This window comes from Ruditapes philippinarum, unplaced genomic scaffold (assembly GCF_026571515.1).
Source record: "Ruditapes philippinarum isolate M1 unplaced genomic scaffold, ASM2657151v2 ctg320_1_1_1_1, whole genome shotgun sequence".
Taxonomy (NCBI): domain Eukaryota; kingdom Metazoa; phylum Mollusca; class Bivalvia; order Venerida; family Veneridae; genus Ruditapes; species Ruditapes philippinarum.
In genome coordinates, this window is record NW_026854213.1 from 24,801 (window position 1) to 45,709 (window position 20,909).

Consider the following 20,909-nt stretch of genomic DNA (forward strand, 5'->3'; position numbering starts at 1 on the left):
TTACTGTAAGCAAACTCAATGTTACCGACTTGATTGGTGTTTTTACAGATTTACCACTACTTGCAAAGCTGTTCTGAAGCAAAGCTCGGGTGATAACAATCATGCAACTGACATTAATGAGCCAGCTACCAAATTTTACGATTTGATTGATAATTGTTGTAATCTGATAAGGAACACGCATTTGAACCTGCGGAATGACGCACATAGGTTGACCATGCGGCGTGATAACAAACACGTTAATATAGGCATACAGACAAGTGGTCGCTAACGAAATAGTCCAGACAATAAGTACAAGAATTATCGCAACTTTTCTTGTAAATATGTTTTTAACTTTGTGCGGCACCACTACAGAAAATAAACGTTCTATAGATATCAAAGTAAGTGTCAAAGGAGAAGCATCATTTCCAAGTATTTGCAAGAATTTTCTGAACTTACAATCAAAGCTGCTATACGAACTAAAAATGAAACCGTTTGAAACAAGGAAACCATCTACCAAATAACCACTACAAAACAAATCAGCGAGGGCAAGAGACATGATGAATAAAGAAGTTGAAAAGTTCGATTTGCTTTTTCTTGCTAGAAATACAGCAATGATGAAACTATTTCCTATGACGCTGACAATTGCGAACATAATGCTCAGCCGTTGCCAAAGAAAAGCTGCAACTTTGAAACGTAGTTCCTCAAAGAAAGCTGCGAACTCGGCCGGGTTGTATGGGGGGTAAAATTCCAGAAGCGTGTTTGTTGTCAGATTAAGGATATTCGCTTCCGTAGCAAGTACATCTTCGTCATAAACAGCATTCTGAGTTGTTGTGTTGTTCCAGTTCATCATCAAAAATGGTTGTTTACCGGTCAAAATATCCAAATTTGAAGCTTTTGATCCTATCAAAATAGAAATTATCAATTAAAAATAAAAATAATTAATTATGGCTGTCCAAACAATACTGTCAATTTCAATGGAACTCTTTCCAGTCGTTTAAATCATAGTTTTAAGCGCTCCAGTTAAATTGAGTTTGTTAGCATTCCTTAAGTAATCTTTTGTCTTTAATTAACTCTCTCTACTTTTTCATTTCCAGACTAAACATCTTTTAAGACGTACAAATAGTACGTTTTTAATGATATTACAACAAATTGGCAGATTACCAGTTCACATGTTCTTCAGTAATTTTATAGATTGCTTTCAGAAACTAAAATTGGGAAAAAAACACACACGCACGCGCGCACGCACACTCACGCACACGCATGCACATACACACAAATAGAAATTAGCAAACAAGAACTTTTTTTTAGATTCTTTACTTTTTGGTACGTTATTCATTATATTCTTTCTTTCAAGTCATTAATTTATATTGTCAGTCAAAACATTTGGAAGCACTAAAAAAGAACTTACAAAAGCAATCTGTTCACTTTGATGACTAAAATATATTTGCTTGATTGTTGTTAAGACAATAAAACCACAAAAGTTCGACAGAGTGTGCATTTTAACATATTTTCGTGATTTTGTCTGATGCACAGTAGAGGAAAAGTTCAAAGAACAAAATTTAGACAAAGTGATCATGTTTTCGCCTTCCGCCCCATGGAGCGAAGGTAAGACGAAATTGCCATTTTGTCGTATTGCGTCTTTTTTCAGTAGCGCCCCGCGGAGCAAAAGTACGAAATGGCACAAATCAGCCGCCATATATATTACATAGAAATATATAGCAGAAAATTAAGTGTTCAAGAACAAAACATTATAATTCACCATATATCTCTGCATACTTAATCAATTTTGAACTCTACCAACATTTTGTAATTATAAGAATGACCAAATGATAAATTTCTATTGTTTTGTTTTCTATATTTGAATACTTTTAATGTGCTCATTGTAGACTAATCCACTTGACGTTTTGTTTGTATTTTGTAAAACAGTAAAGCAGCCTTTTTCGAAAGGGGTTCAGAAAAATGTTGCATAGCTGTTTTCCAAAATGAAAATAAAACCATAGAACTTCAAGAACAAATAATATTCACTAAGTTATACAAAATATTATATTTCCACTTTCTTTCTGCAAAACATATAAAATGCCATAAAACAACCAGCCACTTACCTTGATGTTAAATTCAGGAAATCGTCCATGTAAAATGCCTAATTTCGTAAATTCTAATGCCGGCCTTTTCTCATTCTACTATTCCAATGGCAAAGGTATCTTTAGGATTTTTGCTATTTATACGGAAGTCGATGCATAGGTATGTGACATTAAAAGAGCGCTCGATCTTTTTTTGTTATAACATCATGATGTATTAGAAATGAACATCAAATATTTTAAACGATAAAATATTCAATTTACGTTTGAAATTTAAGACAGCTATCTATTCCAATGAAGTTAGGTTAATTGTTCAAAGGCAATAAGAAAAGATTATTGATATTGGTTTTTGCACCATCATGCTTAGCAAGTCTTCCTGTGGATTGATGGTTTGTTATGTTTGGTTTGACGGCGCACGGATAAAACTAAGGTAATATGGCACTGAAATAGGAATAACCTCTCTGGATAACCTCTCGGATGTTACAAACTTTGAGCAACACCAGGGGTCAAAACAATCCCCATCTTCTAGAGCTAGGCGACTCCAGTAATTCGAACACATTTAGTCGCTTCATACGATTACGCAGATATACGGTGGCTGGAATTCTGATCCATCGACCCTAAAATGCAACCCCTCAGCCACAAGGGGACATTCCATCTTAGGGGAAAAGTCATCAATAAAATCTGACCATATGTATAACTTTTAAACCAAATTTACTGCTATGTCACAAAGTAAAAAAGCATATCATATTTTGACTGCCCAGATATTTCCTTAGTCGCCTCGTCATGGTCATCGACGCCGAATAACTTAGCTTTTATAAGTACCTCTGTAAGTTCAAATGCAGTTGCAAGTGACGTACTTGATTTCTTATTTTACAAGAAAGCTTTCTAGTTGGGTTTCAGAAGCGATCGTTCTATCCTGCTTTAAAACCATGGATACAAATGATTCATGCTGTATTGAGTCATTATGAACTGTCGCCGTACAACATTGAGTTCCGTCCATTTAAATTTCAAATACTATTATTATTCTGATATGTATTATACAAAAGAACAGATTCTCTATTTTGTTTGCGCATTTACCGCAGAAAATGAATCGCTTTTGATTCAAGCATACACATGGTTAATAAAGATCTTATACAATAAATGAAAATATAATGAAGGGAAAAACAATTACAAAAACAATTAAAACGGCACCATATAATAAAACGATAACAAAATATTGCAGTTGAGCAAATCCATAGACAAAGTTTTAAGTGCAAGTAACCGACCATTTCCTATCAAACTTTCAGGCAGAGTTAAATATGGGACTTACATTAAGTAAAATTGAAAATAAGATACGCTTAAAACAAGTAAAAAATGTATTTTTACAACAACAACTCACCTAAATGATAACTTAAGAAAAAACAAGTCAATCATTATTTTCAGGGTGACTTTTTGTTCATTCTTACGCCCCTCTTATATCAAATGTATCAAAAGCTTTTTCGCTTTACATACATATGCCGATAGTAAAAATGTTGCAACATATGACCGTTTGTATTTGTAATACTACATGATGTATTGGTAGTAAACCACATGTATTATAAACGATAAGCTACAATGTAAGAAATTAAAGTTATCTACTCTTGATCAAAGAAACGTAGAAAAATAAAATTGGTTCTGCAACATCATGCTTAGCAAGCCTATTTGCAGAAACGTTTTCTACAATTTGAAAAACAAATAATCAAAATGAAGCGTATCATACGTGTCACCTTTAATCACAAATGTGCCTGTTATATTCCTAATTTGCCGATTTGAACCTTTCTATAACGATTTGTCAACTAAAATAAGCTTCAATGCTGGTTTTTTCCAGTTGAAATATCTTAGTCGTCAACGTTGAATATCTTTGTTTAAACTCTCTGGTTGTGATTTATGATACGCTTTCAATGCAAAGGTAATATGACGGCTTTTCAGCTTCACAGGTGAATAGCCTATAATAACTATTTGAGTGTTTCCTAACATGAAAAAATGGATCAAAGACAGAAAAGGTCGGGTTGCATTTGTATACCAAATATCATGAGGCTGTGATGTTACAAAAAATGTTTACCATTGACCATTAATGTTAAAAATTTCCGTTAACAGGAAGTGGATCAGCGACAGACCTGAAATCAAATCCCACGGTATGGGACTACATATGAATGCTGTATACTAAATATCAAGAGGTTGCGATAAGAAATTGCTGAGAAAACTGTTTCCTATCATTCACCATTAATGTTGAAAATTTAACTACCTTTTACAAACCTGATTTCGAATCCGAGAGTATGGGACCACGTGGTAATGCTGTATACCAAATATCAAGTGGCTGTGATATGTAGTTGCTGAGAAAACTGTTACGAAAATATTTTCCCCGCCCGTCCGAAAACCCGCCCGCCCATCCGCCGCCCGGCATTCACCATTTTGTAACCCGGGTTTGCACCTGTGCAACCCTACCAAAAATCGAAATTCCCGGTATTTGATTCCTTAGCAAATGACATAGCATATATTATAAGGATATTATTCCAGCATCACATTAATAAGAATTGAAGAAAATTTTAGAAATGATAATGAAAAGATACAATAAAATTAAATCATCGGGTCTTTTTGCTTTGTTTTTATTTAAAGTATAATGTGTTTCATTAACATAATATATAATTATTTAAGTGTTCAAAGAAAACAGCAACGTTTGATGTTCTTTGAAGGAATTATGTTTTACTAGCATGGAAAATTGCATAAAATGTATAATATATATCAGGATCAAATGGAAATTTGTTAATAAAGTTATTCCTTCTTTTCACCGGGGATGATATGTGTTAATATATAAATACAAAACTGAACGTATTTTATGTGACTTTTATAACATTTATTTGTTAGTATCATCTCATTGGACAATAACTTTAATTTTTGCAGAATAAATTTCTTTGATATAACCAATAATTGTATAATATATATCAGGATCAAATGGAAATCTGTAAGTGAAGTAATGTCTTCTATTCACGAGTACAAATAAATTAATACAAAATTGAACTTAGTTTACGATGTTTTTATATCAATTTTTATTCCAAAAAATACTGTAGATAAATAATTGCTTTCATCTTTGGAAGGAAGGAATGTGTTTGATAAATGTTAAACACTGATTTTACCTGAAAAACATATAAAATGTACGAGGGTTGTCCAACAAATTCGTGCACTGCAGTTATTGTCGTGAGAGTTATTAATAAAAACAATTGAATAATATATCACTTGAATGGGAAATCTTTCTCAAATAAGAAAACAAAAGAAAAAGCCGAGTTACCGGCGTGTCGTGAAAATAAATGTCACATTAGAGCTTACGACCAGTGAAGACCAGTTCACGATCACCAGTGACCTCTAGTCGCGGACAATCTTTGAAACGTCTTACGACGGTCATCGGTGATCTTTGACAGTCTTATTTAGGTCCCACGACCAATTTCAGTCGTAGAGAGGTTTTTGAGCTTGCACAAAAACCTCCTTGCGATCAAACAGGTCGCTAGTGATCTTATAAGGTCTTAGGCTATCGCACGATGGTCGTTCAGAAGTGCGACAACCTTAAGACAGTCTTTACAAATTGCCACTAGTCACTGATAATCTTGAGTAGTCTTTAGTAATCGTGTGATGGTCGTACGACTAGTTGTAGGTGATCGCATGACAGGTCACTGGTAGTCGTAAGTAATCCCACACAATCTTGAGATCATCGTACGTTTGCTTATGACCTGTCGTGCGATTGTCAATGATGACTGGTCTTACGATAGTCGCAGAAGTAAATTTATTCGAGCAAAAATGGTTTTGGTCGCAGACAATCGCTGATGATCGTCAGTTTTACAAGTCGCCGGTGGTCGCAAGTAATCTTAAGCTCTAGTGTGACTGGGGTTTAAATTACCTTAGTAACGTAATACCGGTGCGCGACAAAATATTGGGTTAGTTCATTACTGTAATTGTATTAATTTTTTGTTGCTTGTAAAGTGGCATTTGTTTTTTATGTTATAATTTGTTTTACTGTCAATAGAGGAATGATTGATACAAAGCATTTTGTAGTTTTTATTGTTCTTATGCAACGTACATGTAACATATTCAACCAGTGCACGAATATGTTGGACAACCCTCGTCACATGCGCCGTCATTACGGACAGACGTCTGCCTGACCAGTTGTCATCGTCTATCGACTCTCACCCTTCTACAGAGCGTTTGTGCCATTTAAAAACCAGCCTTTGTGACACCGAGCTTGCCCCGCTTGACCTTTTAAGTTCATTGTAGGTATCTGTTGGTGTTTTACCAATATTTGCACAAAATTTAATGAGCGTCCGTATTTCCAGACGTTTAGCGACTGATATTTTCACGTAATTACAGTAATGACGACCACACACAAATGTTTGTTTACAACCGTTAAAATAAGGCAAATGATGTCAAATTTTCTAGTGACGTAAGGAATACGTACACACACTTTTCCCTGAATTTAACGTTTATATGTAGTGTTTAAAGAATACCGTGTTGCATCAAAGTAATGAATTAATCAAATTCCTTGTCGTGCGCGGGTATTACGTTACCAAGGTAACTGTATGAGGATTCGTTTTGGCACTACATGCCGGTTACATGTTTTTTTCTTTTTCTTCAGATTTCCCCTTCAGGTGATATATAATTCATGTTTTTCTATCAATAACTCTCACGATAATAACTGCAGTGCACGAATTCTTTTGACAGCCCTCGTATATCACCAAACGTCAAATAAGGACTAACTTGGAAATCAAGAAATGGGTTAACACAATCATTCCGTCCATTTTTTCGTTTAATATGCGTCGTTTGGATATACCATGCACTGCTTCGGTTTTTTTAATCTTAACACGCCGACGATGACTTTCTAGCAAAAAAGTTGCTACAGTTCTATTGTTCTGCATAGTCCGTCTGTGAGGTACATTGAGAATTGTATGCCCTTGAACGACAATAGGCAGTAAAAAATGATATTATATTTAAAGGAAACGTTTCTCCACTTGTAAGTCTTTAATGTCGCAATAATTTATGAGCTTTGCAGTGTCCTTGTTAAATAAATATAAACACAAGTTCAAAATTAAGTGATTCCACATTGATGACCAAAATATTTCTACTGAACTTTCAAATGTTAAATGTTTATATTGACGTGTTTATTGATGAATTACCGTGGTAAAAGAACACGGAAGAAAACAATTACCCTGTAAATAAGACATCCTAACTAGTAGATGGCGAGAAATCCATCATTTTAGATACTCTAAAACTGTGTATTAATTAGAGCCTGACAACGCCGCCACATGCTACTGGGAAGCCTTCTGAGATTATGCTGTGGGATCTGGCCCCATTCCTCTAATGAGAGCCTACCAGAGCCCCGGAAACGATTTTTTTGAACTCGGCGGGAAGAACTGGTTTTGTTACATTTACCAAGCATGTTTCATGGAATTCAAGTCAGGGGATTTTGTGGCAAACCCATTTGGACAGTTTTAGCATGTTCAAAATAGTGGTTTGTGATGTGGATCCTATGTGCGCGGGCTTTATCATCAATTTAAATGTTGTTTGTTTTGGGGGTTTGATTAACCGTCGCAACAAAAATGTTAAGGTCATAAGGCCTTACATTCACCTAGCTAGTTTTCGTACATGAAAGAATCCAAAGTCCCTGATGGGATTCATGGACAAGTGGTGTGAAATCAGCCCCTAAGAATTAACTCGTCGAAGATACATTTTACCCCTGAACTCTAAACCCTGCCCTTGCCATCACTGAAACTCCATCAAAAAGATGTTCTGCAACGCAACACGCTCATCAGATCTAAACGCTGAAACACGTGTCTGCGAAGTCCAGTCTCGTAATTTGGATAAAATGCATGGTTTCGTGCCTATTACAAATCACTTTTAATATGCTGCCGTGTCGATTGGATGCGTATTGAATGTCATCGTTATCCCAACTCTGCTTCATGCTAACGGTTTGTGTAGTTAAACGCACACAGGTAGCATTCTGCAAGTCATTTGAAAACGTAAGCCTTGAGATAAGTGCTCTAAAGCGCGCCATATTTGCAATTTAACGCTGTGAAGACACAGCTTGAAGAATTACAATGTCCCTTTTTCATTTCAATTTTTCTTAGATAACTTCTTATCCGTCGGTCTGCTATACTTACAAAGGAAACTGTCAGATATGATTGACAATAGAGTAAGTGAAACCTTTCTCAATGACAAAATGTACACAGGTTGTGTGTAGACAGTTTTAATTTGTTGTTGCTCAGGCTTCCTCTGTGAAGTTAACATACAAATTTACCATGCCGTATATGGGTTTATCTTTTGTAACAACCATTTTTTGGAATTGTGAATTGTGGTTAAATGACCTCATGATAAAACAATCTTGAGCAAACTTTTAGTAATATATTTGTGTAGTTGTACAAAAATCATTCATTTAATTATTTCTATAATCACTGACTATATAGCTTGGACGATCTAGTGCTTCTGTCGCATTCTGGAATGCCCATGTATAGTGATTTAATATTTTGTATGAGATCCAGAAAACGCTTTGTTTACAACTTATTTCTTTTATGATACGTTACTTTGCATTCAGAAATAATCACTTAAATCAGGTAATAATTGTCAAACATACTCTTAATCTATTGTTTAAAAAGTATTAAACAAATGTTTGTCCTACTGTGGACGGAAACAATATTATCATTTCTTGAGAGTTTGTACATTCAATCATACTATTTTGGAGGTATACAGATGTAGAAAAATGGAAATAAGGGTGACGGGCTTCGACTCTCCTTAAAAGTATCCATTCGCATACAAGGTCTTTACTAAAAATAATATTCTACTTTACTTTCATACGCCAATGTGTATATACTAATCCATTACAACACATGTCACTGGCAATCTAACAATTTGGAAACGTTAGATCTTAACATAAACAAATCGTGAGACAGAACACACTCAGATAAAAATTGTTTTTAATTCAGAGACAAAAAAAAACTTATTTTCAAAGATATAATCATAATATGCGCATTTCAAAAACAATCAAACTTATTTCATAAATATGAATATTTTCAAATTTAATCATGATTAAATAAACGGCGTATTTTAATTGATATCTGAAATGATATTCAATGTTTACATTGATTTTTCTTTTTGCACTCTTTGGATAGTAATAAAGTTGTAGTGTAGTTGTAGTACATAATTCGCACCATTTTTAGATGAGTCAACACATAATCATTAACAATAGCTTTTTCTGATAAATATAAAGCATATAGACTATTGTTCAATGTTTCACTTTTATCAACTGTCACAGAAAGAGATATACAATTCGTCAGCATATAAATCCATTGAAACGCTGCACACGTTTTATAATCCCAAAGAAACTATAACAATTTCACCTTTAAACATGCTGTCTTATTATCCAGTAAATGTTGATTATAAAAATCAAATTTCACATAATGAATTCAAAACATTGAATATTATCATACAAACATTAGATTACATCGAACGCTTTTTTTAAAAATAGTACGAACATGTTATCGGTGTGTTCCTTAACAATCCAGAACAGTGATTTATCCGAACTATACAACAGTTAATTATTAGGTTGGCCCCAAATCAGATGGTTGTTTGGGTATTTTTTCTTAATAGCCTCGTGCAATTCTTTGCTGTGATCGGCGTCTCGTGTTTCACATACCATTTTTACCTGAAACGACAACTTGATGATGTATCTTAATATATTTTATATATATATATTTTAATAAAAATATAATAATTTATAAATAATTTTATATATATATCTCGGTTCAATGTATAATTTATCTACGAAATGGTAAATGTAAAAATGAGAATTTCCATGGATGTTTGTTTATCTTTACTAATTGGTTTTCTTATCTTTTCCATAGGCATTCCTCATCCTTATTTTGATTGTTGGCCTACTTTCATTGTGATTTGATTTTACGCCTTAAAATTTGGTTATTTGGAACTTAATCGACATAGCAAGAATTGCGAGGATATGATTGTTTAAACCAGGGTATGGGCAGGATACCTTTAACATGTTAACAAAAATGTCTCACCATTACAGAGAATACGTCATGCTTCTCCCATGGTCTTTCTTGGAAAATGTCCTTGATACTGAAAAAGTCACTTGAATTGCCTTACAATAATATGTTTATCTTTGAGGTAAAACTTAGGGCTTGTGATGCAAACATTGTGACAATATACTTTAAAAAGCAATCAATGCTGCAAGAAAATGATAAATGAATGTTTTCAAGAGACAAGAAAAATACTAAAATTAATATTTTTCATTATATTACATCTATGTTGATATAATAATTCCCTAAATTTGTTTAATGATAAAAAGAATAATAGAGTAACAATGATGCTAAAATTAAAACCCTTGGCCCTGGGAGAGCGTTTTGTTTCTGCTTACATTGAAAGGTTTACCTTATTTGCATCAGAAATGTCTCCTAGTTTATGTCAATTAATAAACAACATATGAATAATTTAGGTTTTAACAAATTGCTTAAATGGTTAACTACATTTTACAAATGAAATAAATATGCCTTAAAGTATCACCTGACACCAAGATCTCCAACAAGCTTTGTCAGCTCTGCAATCCCGCCAGGTCTGTCACTGACGGACACTTTAAATTTGACCAATCTGTCATCTTCAGCCAGTGCTCTTTCAATCACGCGATCAAGAACCGTGGTGTCGATATTCCCGCCACTCAGAATCACCACAACCCTACAATGAAATATTAATATAAATAAAGAAGAACAAAAAAATGGGTAACCGATTTCTTTTTCATGTTGCAACATTTTTTATTTTTTCACTACACGTTATTACTCCTAGGATAAAACAGGTCTACGTGAAAAGTTAGTTAACTCTTTACTATAAAGCCTGAATCTTCACTAATAATTGCTTTCATGCATGTACAATACACTCGTAAATGTAATTGACGGCATTTGACGGTGATTATTCTGTGTCTTCCAAAGATGTTTTAAAACAATTATCTCCTAGCACCGCCGTAAGCAAAATTCAAAATTAAAACATGAGAAGTAGTGACATTTTGAAATTCAAAACCACTCCCAACTCCAGTCCGCTTCCTTGCACTAACCAGTACTAGCCAAAAGTTATCAAAAGAATTTTAGATTCCATGTATTAAGATGGTCAGTAACTGGCACAACATATTGAACATTTTATAACATCCAAACCTGGTGTCATACGTGGAAGCGAGGGCGAAACCAGAGTATTGCTCCAATTCATGCTCCCTGGATTTAGATTCGGAAACTTTAGCTACCAAGACAACCATCAATTCATAAAACTTTCTTTAAAAAAATGAAAATAAATTACTTCTTGCCCTCCAGTCCCGGAATAAACCCTTGTATAATTGCTGCCAATCCTGTGGCGCCTCCACCTTCGACCACCGCCTTCTCTAGCTCGATGCACCTTAAGATCGCCAGCTCAATACATTCTTCCCTGGATAATAATGTAACAAACATTCCGGATAAAAGGAGATTTCTCTTAAATAATATAACATTAGGTTCACGAATTAGACAAAATCAAACATACTTGTGTATATATAGTACAAAAAATTCAGATGAATACCACTGAAAATGCCAAAACAGAGATCAGCATCAACCAGCAACAACAAAATGTGTGTTCACTTACTTAACTTGGACCATGTCTTTTCGATCGATCAGTTTATTTGCCATGACTGTTTCAAAGGCGTTCACTCCAACAGTAGGAACAGCAAGCCCTGAAAAAATCGTATATATTATGCTAACTCATTATAATTGTAAGAGTTAAAGTTATAACGGTATTGTAACTTTATTTTAAAGTTGTTTAAAAGAGTTATAAAGTTGTTCAGAGTCAATGGATTTGACAATGTTGCAGGCTCGGTTTAATTGAGCATGTTTGTAGATGGTACTTGAAAGTGCATGCAACAGTCCAATTTTGAATTTGGAAACATCCGCAGATTGCGGCGGATATCAGGAATAAAAAGCGGCGTATGTTCCTCAAGTAAACGGTTATGTCTGACCTAAACGAAATTAAAAACACTGGGAAAAACAAAATAAAACGGAATTTTGAAACGGGTCAGAGTTTTGACGCATGTATATCACAGACTAGCTTTTAAAAAACACTTTTATAAAGCAAGCAACTTGTCCTTTGGGTGATTTAACATTACTCACGTAAGAAATACTAACACCGCCCAACTTACATGCAAATATTAAGAAAAAGTATCACAAATGTCGTGTCGAACGATCCATACATGCTTTATTACTAAATATTTTTAAGTAAAGATGTTTTGTCTTAATTGGCCTGAATTGTAGAAAGACGCACCTTAATTAAAAAAAATTAAATGTCACTTTTTTAAGATACGTTTGTCAAACATGTTTGGTAAAATGTTTTAATTATGAATTAAAAGCAAGTTAGATGTTTAAACACTGAAAAAGTAGTACTGCATGTGCAGTTATGTGTCATAAAGGTAGCAAAATTTCAAACAAAGTAATAGTCGACCCCATACAAAAAAAGACATTGTCGTATACCCACCACCGAACTATTAACATAGATCAGCCGTTGGCATTTTTGCCGATACCCAATCGATAAGAAGTTTTACAAAGACACCTTTTTTCATTTATTGCCTTACGATTTCATAAGGCGATTAAAACCAATCAAACCTCGCGTTCTATACGATATTTGGTGGATTATATCACTATAGTCTCTGCTTGTGGAATAATTAAAATGATTTAGCTTTATACCTTAGCAAGACACGTAAAACAGGTTATCACCATGGGCGCTGCCATTTTGTTTTGTTTGATAATTGTTTATCCTCGTTGAAGAACATAAATTTGGTCGATATTTTTCGCACCCTTTATTCACTTTACCCAAAGCCGATTACTTGTTATGTTACAAGTAAATCTACCGAGAGTATCCGACGATGACAAAATACTTATTCACAATAATTATACAAAAACTAACAGAGCAAAATGAGCAAAATATAGTTCGTATATATGGCAAATAATTGTTTGAAAATTGTAACAACGTACAAAAAAATGAAATGTCTTTTAGCAATTAGAAAGATGCATTTCTGAGGCATAAGGGGCCTTGGATCATGTATATGAATTTTCAAAATATAGGAAAAAAGTAACCGTCTGCAAGCGTGGATGTTGTCTCGGTATAAATAGCTTTTCCGGCATCCATGGCCTTCTGGAAACTTGGACAGTGTTCTGGTTCAACACCCTAAAGATGAACAGTGATAAATAATTTTTTAAAATCGGCTTTCAATCGTTAGAAGAGGAAAATATCAAGAAATTCCATTTTAACATGTACAAATAAAGACGTTATACAAGAAATAGAAATATCACAAATATATTAAACAACTTTGATAATGAATATTAACTCAAATCTAAATCTTAATTTAAACATATTTAATTAAATAACGTAATCTCGTAAAACTATGTGTTTCTATAATTGGATTTTGATCGGTTGTATACGTTTGAACACAAGTAACATGTGGCTGTTTTATTTATCTCGTTGCGAAGATATATCATGCCTCTCGTTCCTAAGACATAATACCTAATTGGAACGGCAATCATGTAATTATTTTGAAGTCACGAGATATCATCTCTTTTCCACTCCAACGACATAACTTTTAAATTCCATCAATAATGAAGAAGTGCACATGTTACCTTTGTGATACCGCAGGTGTATAATGGCAAGTTCATCTATTTTAAATTATTACATTACAATCAAATTAATTTACATTGACAGATACATAGATCTAGTTTACTGGATACTTTAAAAGAAAGGACACTTACAATAATTCTGACGTGAGGCTTCTTTGTTTTAATAGCCAAAGCGGTGCCAGCTACCATGCCTCCTCCGCCTATTGGTATAATACAAACATCAAGATCTGGTACCTGCTCTAATATTTCAAGTCCAATTGTGCCTTGTCCAGCTATTATATCTTCATGGTCATATCTAGCAATACACAAATATTATTTACTTTTACAATTTCCTGAAAGATAATATTAACTTTTTATCGTCTATTCTTACTTATTATAAGTCAAAGCAAAAAACTTAAGGGCTAACTTATGGATCGTAGCATTGCAAGCGATTGGATTGAAAGGTGCAAGAAAACTCAAAGAACAATGTTACTGGATAAAATTTGATATTTGATATATTTAATCAATTCAATGCATATGTCAAGATAAAATCTTCTACTTCAAGATTATTCTCACCCATTTATATATGCTAATCCCCTTTCTTTAGCCATTTCTAGAGCAACAGTCCTTGACTGAAATATAAAGATTAAACTGCTGTTACCATAAGGTAACCTTTATCTAATATAGCAGTGAGGAAAAATGTTTAATTTTCTTTTTACTATGGTATATGCAGTACAAATTCTTACTTAATTGAGCAGGTGGCGATTCTCTCTATGTCATGCAATGACAACTTACGGAAATCATATATGAGTGATTGATAAATTATATTTCATAAATTGTTAAACGGTTATCTGGGCTACCATAATTTAAATGTAAAAAATGTCATATTTTTATTTATGAGCAATTCTATTTTGATATGTTTTTTCCAGAATACTATATAAGTATTTTCATACCTCGACTATGTTATGTCCTTCAATTTTAATATTCGCTCCATATTTCTTACACGCCGTAATTTTCATCAGCGGGGCGATCGTTGGCATAACAACGTTCACTGGTATTCCAAGAAGTTTACCGTGATAAGACAATGCCAAAGCATGATTCCCGGCACTTGCTGCTATCACTCCTTTCCTTTTCTGTTCCTGTAAACCGTTTGATATTAGTAGAAAAGTTGATTGTCTCACAAAATCAAGAAAGGCAATTACTTGATAAAAAAAACAAGAACAAATTAAACAAGATAAAATTAAAGAACGAAACTTTTGAGCAGGAAGAAAAGACGTATTAATGCAAGTATTATATGGACCAATCAATAAATAAAAGAAAAGCGACTGATTTAGAAAGACAATTGCTTTCTTTGAGACAGCAGGCTAACCCGTTTATATAATAATGTATGACAGATCCATAAATAAAGAAAACATTAATGCGGTTCACTGTTTATACAAAAGTGAATCAAATCTGACATCACCTCAGTAGAATTAAGTCATGGCGTCATGGTGTTAACAAAAATCACTGTTTTTCTGCCAAAGGCTTTCGTATACGCTGACAATCCTACTCTTATTGCTAAGGGTTCGAATCTCGACAGGATGTTTAGATTCTTTCATCTAACTAACGGAAGATCAATACTCGTTAGGAAGTGAACAAATATGGATTTTTGAGCTATAATGAGCCTTTAGAATAACATGCATTATGTGTAATAATTTACCGGTGACAGGTTCAACAGACAAAATCTGGCTCCTCTTTCTTTAAAACTGTGAACAAAAATATAAATGTTACATTAAGGAGTCGTTTGGAAAATCAATATTGTTTTGCAGTATTTTAATTTTTATGATAGTACTCGTTATAATCTACAACAGAATGTCGTCGTCGCCGCCGTCATCATCATAGTCATCATCGATGTCGTCGTCGTCGTCATCATCATTGTCGTCGTCGTCCTCGTCGTCGCCATCAATATCATAATCATCATCATATTCATTGTCATTGCTATTGTACTTTGCAGTGGTATTAACCTCGTCGCCGCCGTCATCATCATCATAATCATCATCGATGTCGTCGTCGTCGTCATCATCATTGTCGTCGTCGTCCTCGTCGTCGCCATCAATATCATAATCATCATCATCATCATTGTCATTGCTATTGTACTTTGCAGTGGCATTAGCCTCGTCGTCATCGTCACCATCAAACTCCTCACAGTGATAACCTCCCTTTAAAGATTGTAATCACTGCTTTCGCAGACGTCACATGATAATGAAAGTCACATGACGTAACGTCGAAATTCAAATGTAAATATCGACCGTTACATAGAAAATCTAACGTCAATTTTCTCTTTCTGTTTTATTTTTAACTTTTTGTACCTACGTTCGGTATAGTTAATAAAAAAAAATATCAAAAGTATACAAAAAAATGAAAACTAAATTCAAAAGCTAAAAAATATAAAATATCAGAAATTCTGATATATCGGACCGCGGTGGCATAGATCTCTGTGTACTGAGTAGGATTTGCATAATTGCCATCGTCGTCATTTTCATCATCATCATTATCCACATCATACATAGCAATTTTAATTGTGTATATTGTGTTAGTTCTAACATTCTGACATTTTTTTAAATATTGTTCAACGTATTGAGGCGAGCAACTTAAAAAAACGCAATGTGCATAATATTGTTGTTTGCGGTAGTGTAGTTGGTAAGCTATCTGGCTCCTAAAAAATCGATCATCGGTTCGAAAATAATTGACCATTGGTTTCCAGCTCACCTTGATTAACGACCATGTGTCCTGTTATGTCACTACCGTAAGAGTAATGTTAGATATAAATTTACGCTTTCTCTGCAACCATGCTGATATAGTTAAATATAGGATAATAAAAATTATGTGTGGATAATGATTATGTACAAACTGTTCAAATTGTTGTGTCAAAATATAAGATGTCAATATTATTGCAACAATATTGCAATTATTACATTACCTTCCGGTATATTGCATGTACTCTTTCTTGAAATAAAGTTCCATGTTGAACAGGTCAGACATCTGTGAACGCTAATAAAGGAAACAAAAGTCAATTGAAAAGACAAAACATCGCGGCAGCTGATGAAAAATTATCAAAATTCGCTTAATTGGTCAGATTTCTGTGAACATTGTTAAAATACCTTAAAGCATTTTGTGAACGCTGTTAATTTAAAGAAAACAAAACAAAAGAAATCTTAACTAGTTGAAAATTTGTAAACGCTGTCTAGGTAAGCAAATAATAAATATGTCAGACATCAGTGAACGCTGAAAACAAAATACATTGATAAAAATCAGACATCCTTGTACGCTCCATTGCAATAAAAGACCAGGCAGGCGTACATTTTTAAGAAAACGAACGTTCTTAAAATGCCAGACATTTGTGGCAAGATAAACAAATAAAAACTTCAAACATTGGATAACACAAATATAGAAAAATAATAAATTATTAAATTAAAATTAATACATATACAATAAAAAATGTCAGGCATCACTGTAAGGTGTTACAGTAAACTTTGTCGGACGTAAATTATCATCTTCATATAGTTTATTTTCCCTCCACCAATCTAATTATCTTAAATGAGCTTATCTGTCTTTCAATCTGGGCAAACTATTATCAATTTAATGGGGGGGTCAAAATATTTACTGATTGAGTAGCAAATTTCCTTGCTGACTATGATCATATAGAAAGGATTTGCCGGCCGATCTTGGTCAGCAATGGTCATATGGGTAGAATGTGTTGCCTCTGTAGGCTAAGAGTTGAATATAATAATTAATTATATCACAGATTGTAGACACTTTAATTTTGTTCAAATATGCTATAATGCATATGGTCATAGTGTAACTGGTGTAAAATATTTAAACAGAATCATAAAATGCATTCTAAAAGAGTTGTAATTGCAAAATAACTAACTTGATTTGATACGGTTATTCATATCTAAATCACACAATTTACTTACTCTACATGGTGTGACTTCAATCGCATCCTTTATTGCATCTTGGGCTTGTAGAACCTTTTCGAAAGGGACTGAGATCGGTTTGTTTGGATCACAGGCTCTGAATCATAAACAGAAATTTGGAAATTTTTCACTTGTCTGTAAAATTACAGCAATGCTTCATATATGTACTATTACCTTCATTGTACTTCAATTTTCGCATATTTCTACTTCGTAATTTGTGATGGTCCACAATTTGTAGCGATTAAAACTAAATTTTGTTCAGTTTACTGGGAATTGTCATGATATGAAACTGTTCACTAATTACAGAGAAAGTGAGTAGTAGAAATCCGGGACGATATTTCTTGAGCTTAGGTACTTACAATCCTGGTTTCACTAGATATATACATTTTTTCTTCCGCGTGCATTATTGGTACGTGTTTATATATGGCTAAACTATGTATAATAGAAATCTGAGTAGTAGTGGATAACACTACGCTTATAATGAAGTATATGTGAAAACCAACGGTTAACTCACTTACAAGAGATCCCGGACAATTACTAAATGGTCCATGTTTAAGTCTCGACCAGGGTGCTTATTTTTCCATCCTTTTTGGCATCGTTTCCTCGGAAAACTTATGTAGTATCATTTATCATGTTTATTTATTATAAGTCTTGGAATGTGCCTTATTCTCAAGATCGATTGCTTGACATTAGCCCTTACCACCCTAATTATCTTTTAATAAATGGACTAGTTCATCCTTCAATGTGATCAAACCATTTGTCAGTGTATGGACAAAAAGTCAAATATGTAATGAAGAAATAACAACCAGTGCAAAACCTAATCAGACGACACGATCGTGGCCTTAACTGGTCACACGTGTAAATTAAGGATTTATCAAGAATTAAACCGTTGATTCATATGTAAAAAATGAATTTTGTTTTATTATAGACGGTGATATGGAGCGCAATCTTGTAGCTTAACAAGCTTGATCAAACCGTACCTGCAACATATTTCTTTATTTTGCCTTGATGGTCTTCTTTAAACTTTTCCATTTTTACTTTTTAAAGCAATAACAGTTTATGTTACTGGAAGCTTTTGACGAGTGTGACAATAAAGGGTTTCGAATAAATTAAAAATAGGGTATGTTTCAATTTAAAGCCACATGCTTCCAGATTAAGGCTAATTTTCATGATTTTTTTTAAAATCTATATAAAAGACAATTATTGTCAAGTGAAAAAAGTAATTTACACAATTCAAACGGTACTTGAAATCTACGGAAATGACAAAAAATAGGCTAGTGTACACAAAAAGGCATTACTGCGTTAGTCACGAAGTAGAAATAGGGTGATAAATTCTGCAAAATTAATCATTAATTGCATACGATATGTAAATTATTTCTTGAATTGTGAATATGTCTACTTTTCTTAATATCTCAGAACATTTTTCTTAAGGTTAATTTTGCTTACCTGAAGGCGTGCAGCTTTCATATACTAAAAAGAAGTATGTAATGGTTATTTTAACTGGAAAACAAGCGTCCTCATCAGATAAAGCTTTACTATGCTACTGTACTTACGGATCTTCGGGCTCTTGTTTACTTGAACGAGTCGCCATGGTTATGGGGTAGAGTGTAACCGTTTCTGTAACAATTCATTCAAGGTAACAATATTTCTCTCTACTATTGTAACAATAGTTTAAACAAAAATTGTATAAAAATAATCTAGTCCCTTAGATATCGGAACAGATACTAAATATGAAACAAATCATTCGCAAAATGTTCCAAGGTCGCCACTTTAAATTTACATTTTGAATAATAATTGCATATTACAATCTTTTATTCGCCGATTGTGAAAAACTAATGCCGTGCGGCAAGGCGTTCGAAATTGCATAATGACCTAAACGATTAGGCATGATAATGACAGGAATTACTTACAGACAGGCGAATTTTCGACTACAAATGGTACAGTCATAATGTATCACGTTCAAAATAATTTAGTCTATAAAAGTTCTGTGAAAGTTTTGTTGCGAAAATAAGGGGATTCGATCGGAATACTATTTTATGCATGTATAAAACAATTTAAGTGTGAATACAAAATCAACACAAAGGCCATAATACAGTAAACTTGATCAATATAAACAAATCTTGACAATATGCAGCATGGTACTTCGTGAGGAAACTACTGTGAAAGTTCGGCTGAAAAATGTTAAGAACTGTGTGAGAAGCTTCAAACAAAAGAAATTGTTAAAGCCGCGCTCCCGCCAATCTTATATTGAGTATGGTTATGAATAAGATATATTATTTAATTTTACCCATGAAATATGGTGCTATATCAGTCAAATATATTTCATATTTTTTAGAAATAAATATGAAATATAAATATGAAAGTGGGCGGAGTCAAAACTCATATTCATTTTACGGGACTTTTTTCGCCATTTTGTTTGAAAAATCTGATAAATACAAAACAATTTTTGTTGAATTTTGTTTTGAAAACTATTTAGAATGATAGCAAATGGTCTTACTAAGAAAATAAATCCGAACACCAATATCTTTAATGCAGTCATTAACGCTGTACAGACGTTTAAAGAGTTGTTTACGTGACGTCACAATGTAGCGCCAAACAGCGTGTGCAAATATAGGCAAAACAAGACGCATCTATATATTACTGCGCGCTGTACAATTGCATTTGCGTAGCAAGCAATGGATTCGTAACAATTTTTCGTTGATAATAAAAAGGTTATGTTTTTTATTTTTTGTGAAATATGGTATATAGTTTCACTCAACATGATAAAATGCCACACATTTTCACTCGCCGTCCCGGCTCATGAAAATATGTGGCATTTTATCATGTTTCGTAAAAATATATTCCATATTTCACTCAAACGAAAAAATATCCTCTTAATATTTATTTTTAATAAATCAAATATCTTTTTTTACTCATCTGCTTTATACTTGCAAAAATAATGACAATAAAAATAATGTTTAACTATTTATTATTATTTTTATTTTATTTTCATATCATTTTTATTGAAAGTTAAAAGATATAAACATATAAATAGTTCATAAAATATTATATGTGTATATTTTTTGAACTTCCGAAAAAAATATGTCCTTACCCCTCTGTATTCCAAATACCAATACTTAAGTATGTAAAAATATGTTAACCTCAGCTAAACAAAGGTGTCTAAAACGAAAACTGCGAAATAAACAGAATAAATGCACGTATTTAAACGCATACTGCGTTTGTTTGAACATGTT

General features: G+C 33.3%; 1 protein-coding gene across 1 annotated transcript; it reads right to left on the reverse strand.

Moving 5' to 3' along the window:
- Positions 1-9,011: 9,011 nt before the first annotated feature.
- LOC132739453 (L-threonine ammonia-lyase-like) lies at positions 9,012-20,909 on the reverse strand. The gene is made up of 14 exons (XM_060727172.1): positions 20,768-20,909; positions 19,230-19,293; positions 17,677-17,773; positions 16,680-16,750; positions 15,420-15,465; positions 14,674-14,859; positions 14,297-14,352; positions 13,874-14,036; positions 13,205-13,295; positions 11,724-11,811; positions 11,406-11,531; positions 10,629-10,796; positions 10,127-10,184; positions 9,012-9,756 (listed from the first exon to the last, which is right to left on the reverse strand). The coding sequence occupies exons 2-14, from the start codon at positions 19,265-19,267 to the stop codon at positions 9,646-9,648; spliced, it is 1,299 nt and encodes a 432-aa protein (XP_060583155.1). The 5' UTR covers positions 19,268-19,293; positions 20,768-20,909; the 3' UTR covers positions 9,012-9,645.

Bases quoted from the DNA above. Each gene is read 5' to 3' on its own strand.
- LOC132739453 (XM_060727172.1), bottom strand. From the start codon at position 19,267: ATGGCGACTCGTTCAAGTAAACAAGAGCCCGAAGATCC. The intron at 14,860-15,419 runs GTAAATTATTAC...AACGGTTTACAG, and splicing joins GTCTGTTGAACCTGTCACCG to GAACAGAAAAGGAAAGGAGT. The intron at 11,532-11,723 runs GTAAGTGAACAC...ATTATTATCCAG, and splicing joins AAAGACATGGTCCAAGTTAA to GGAAGAATGTATTGAGCTGG.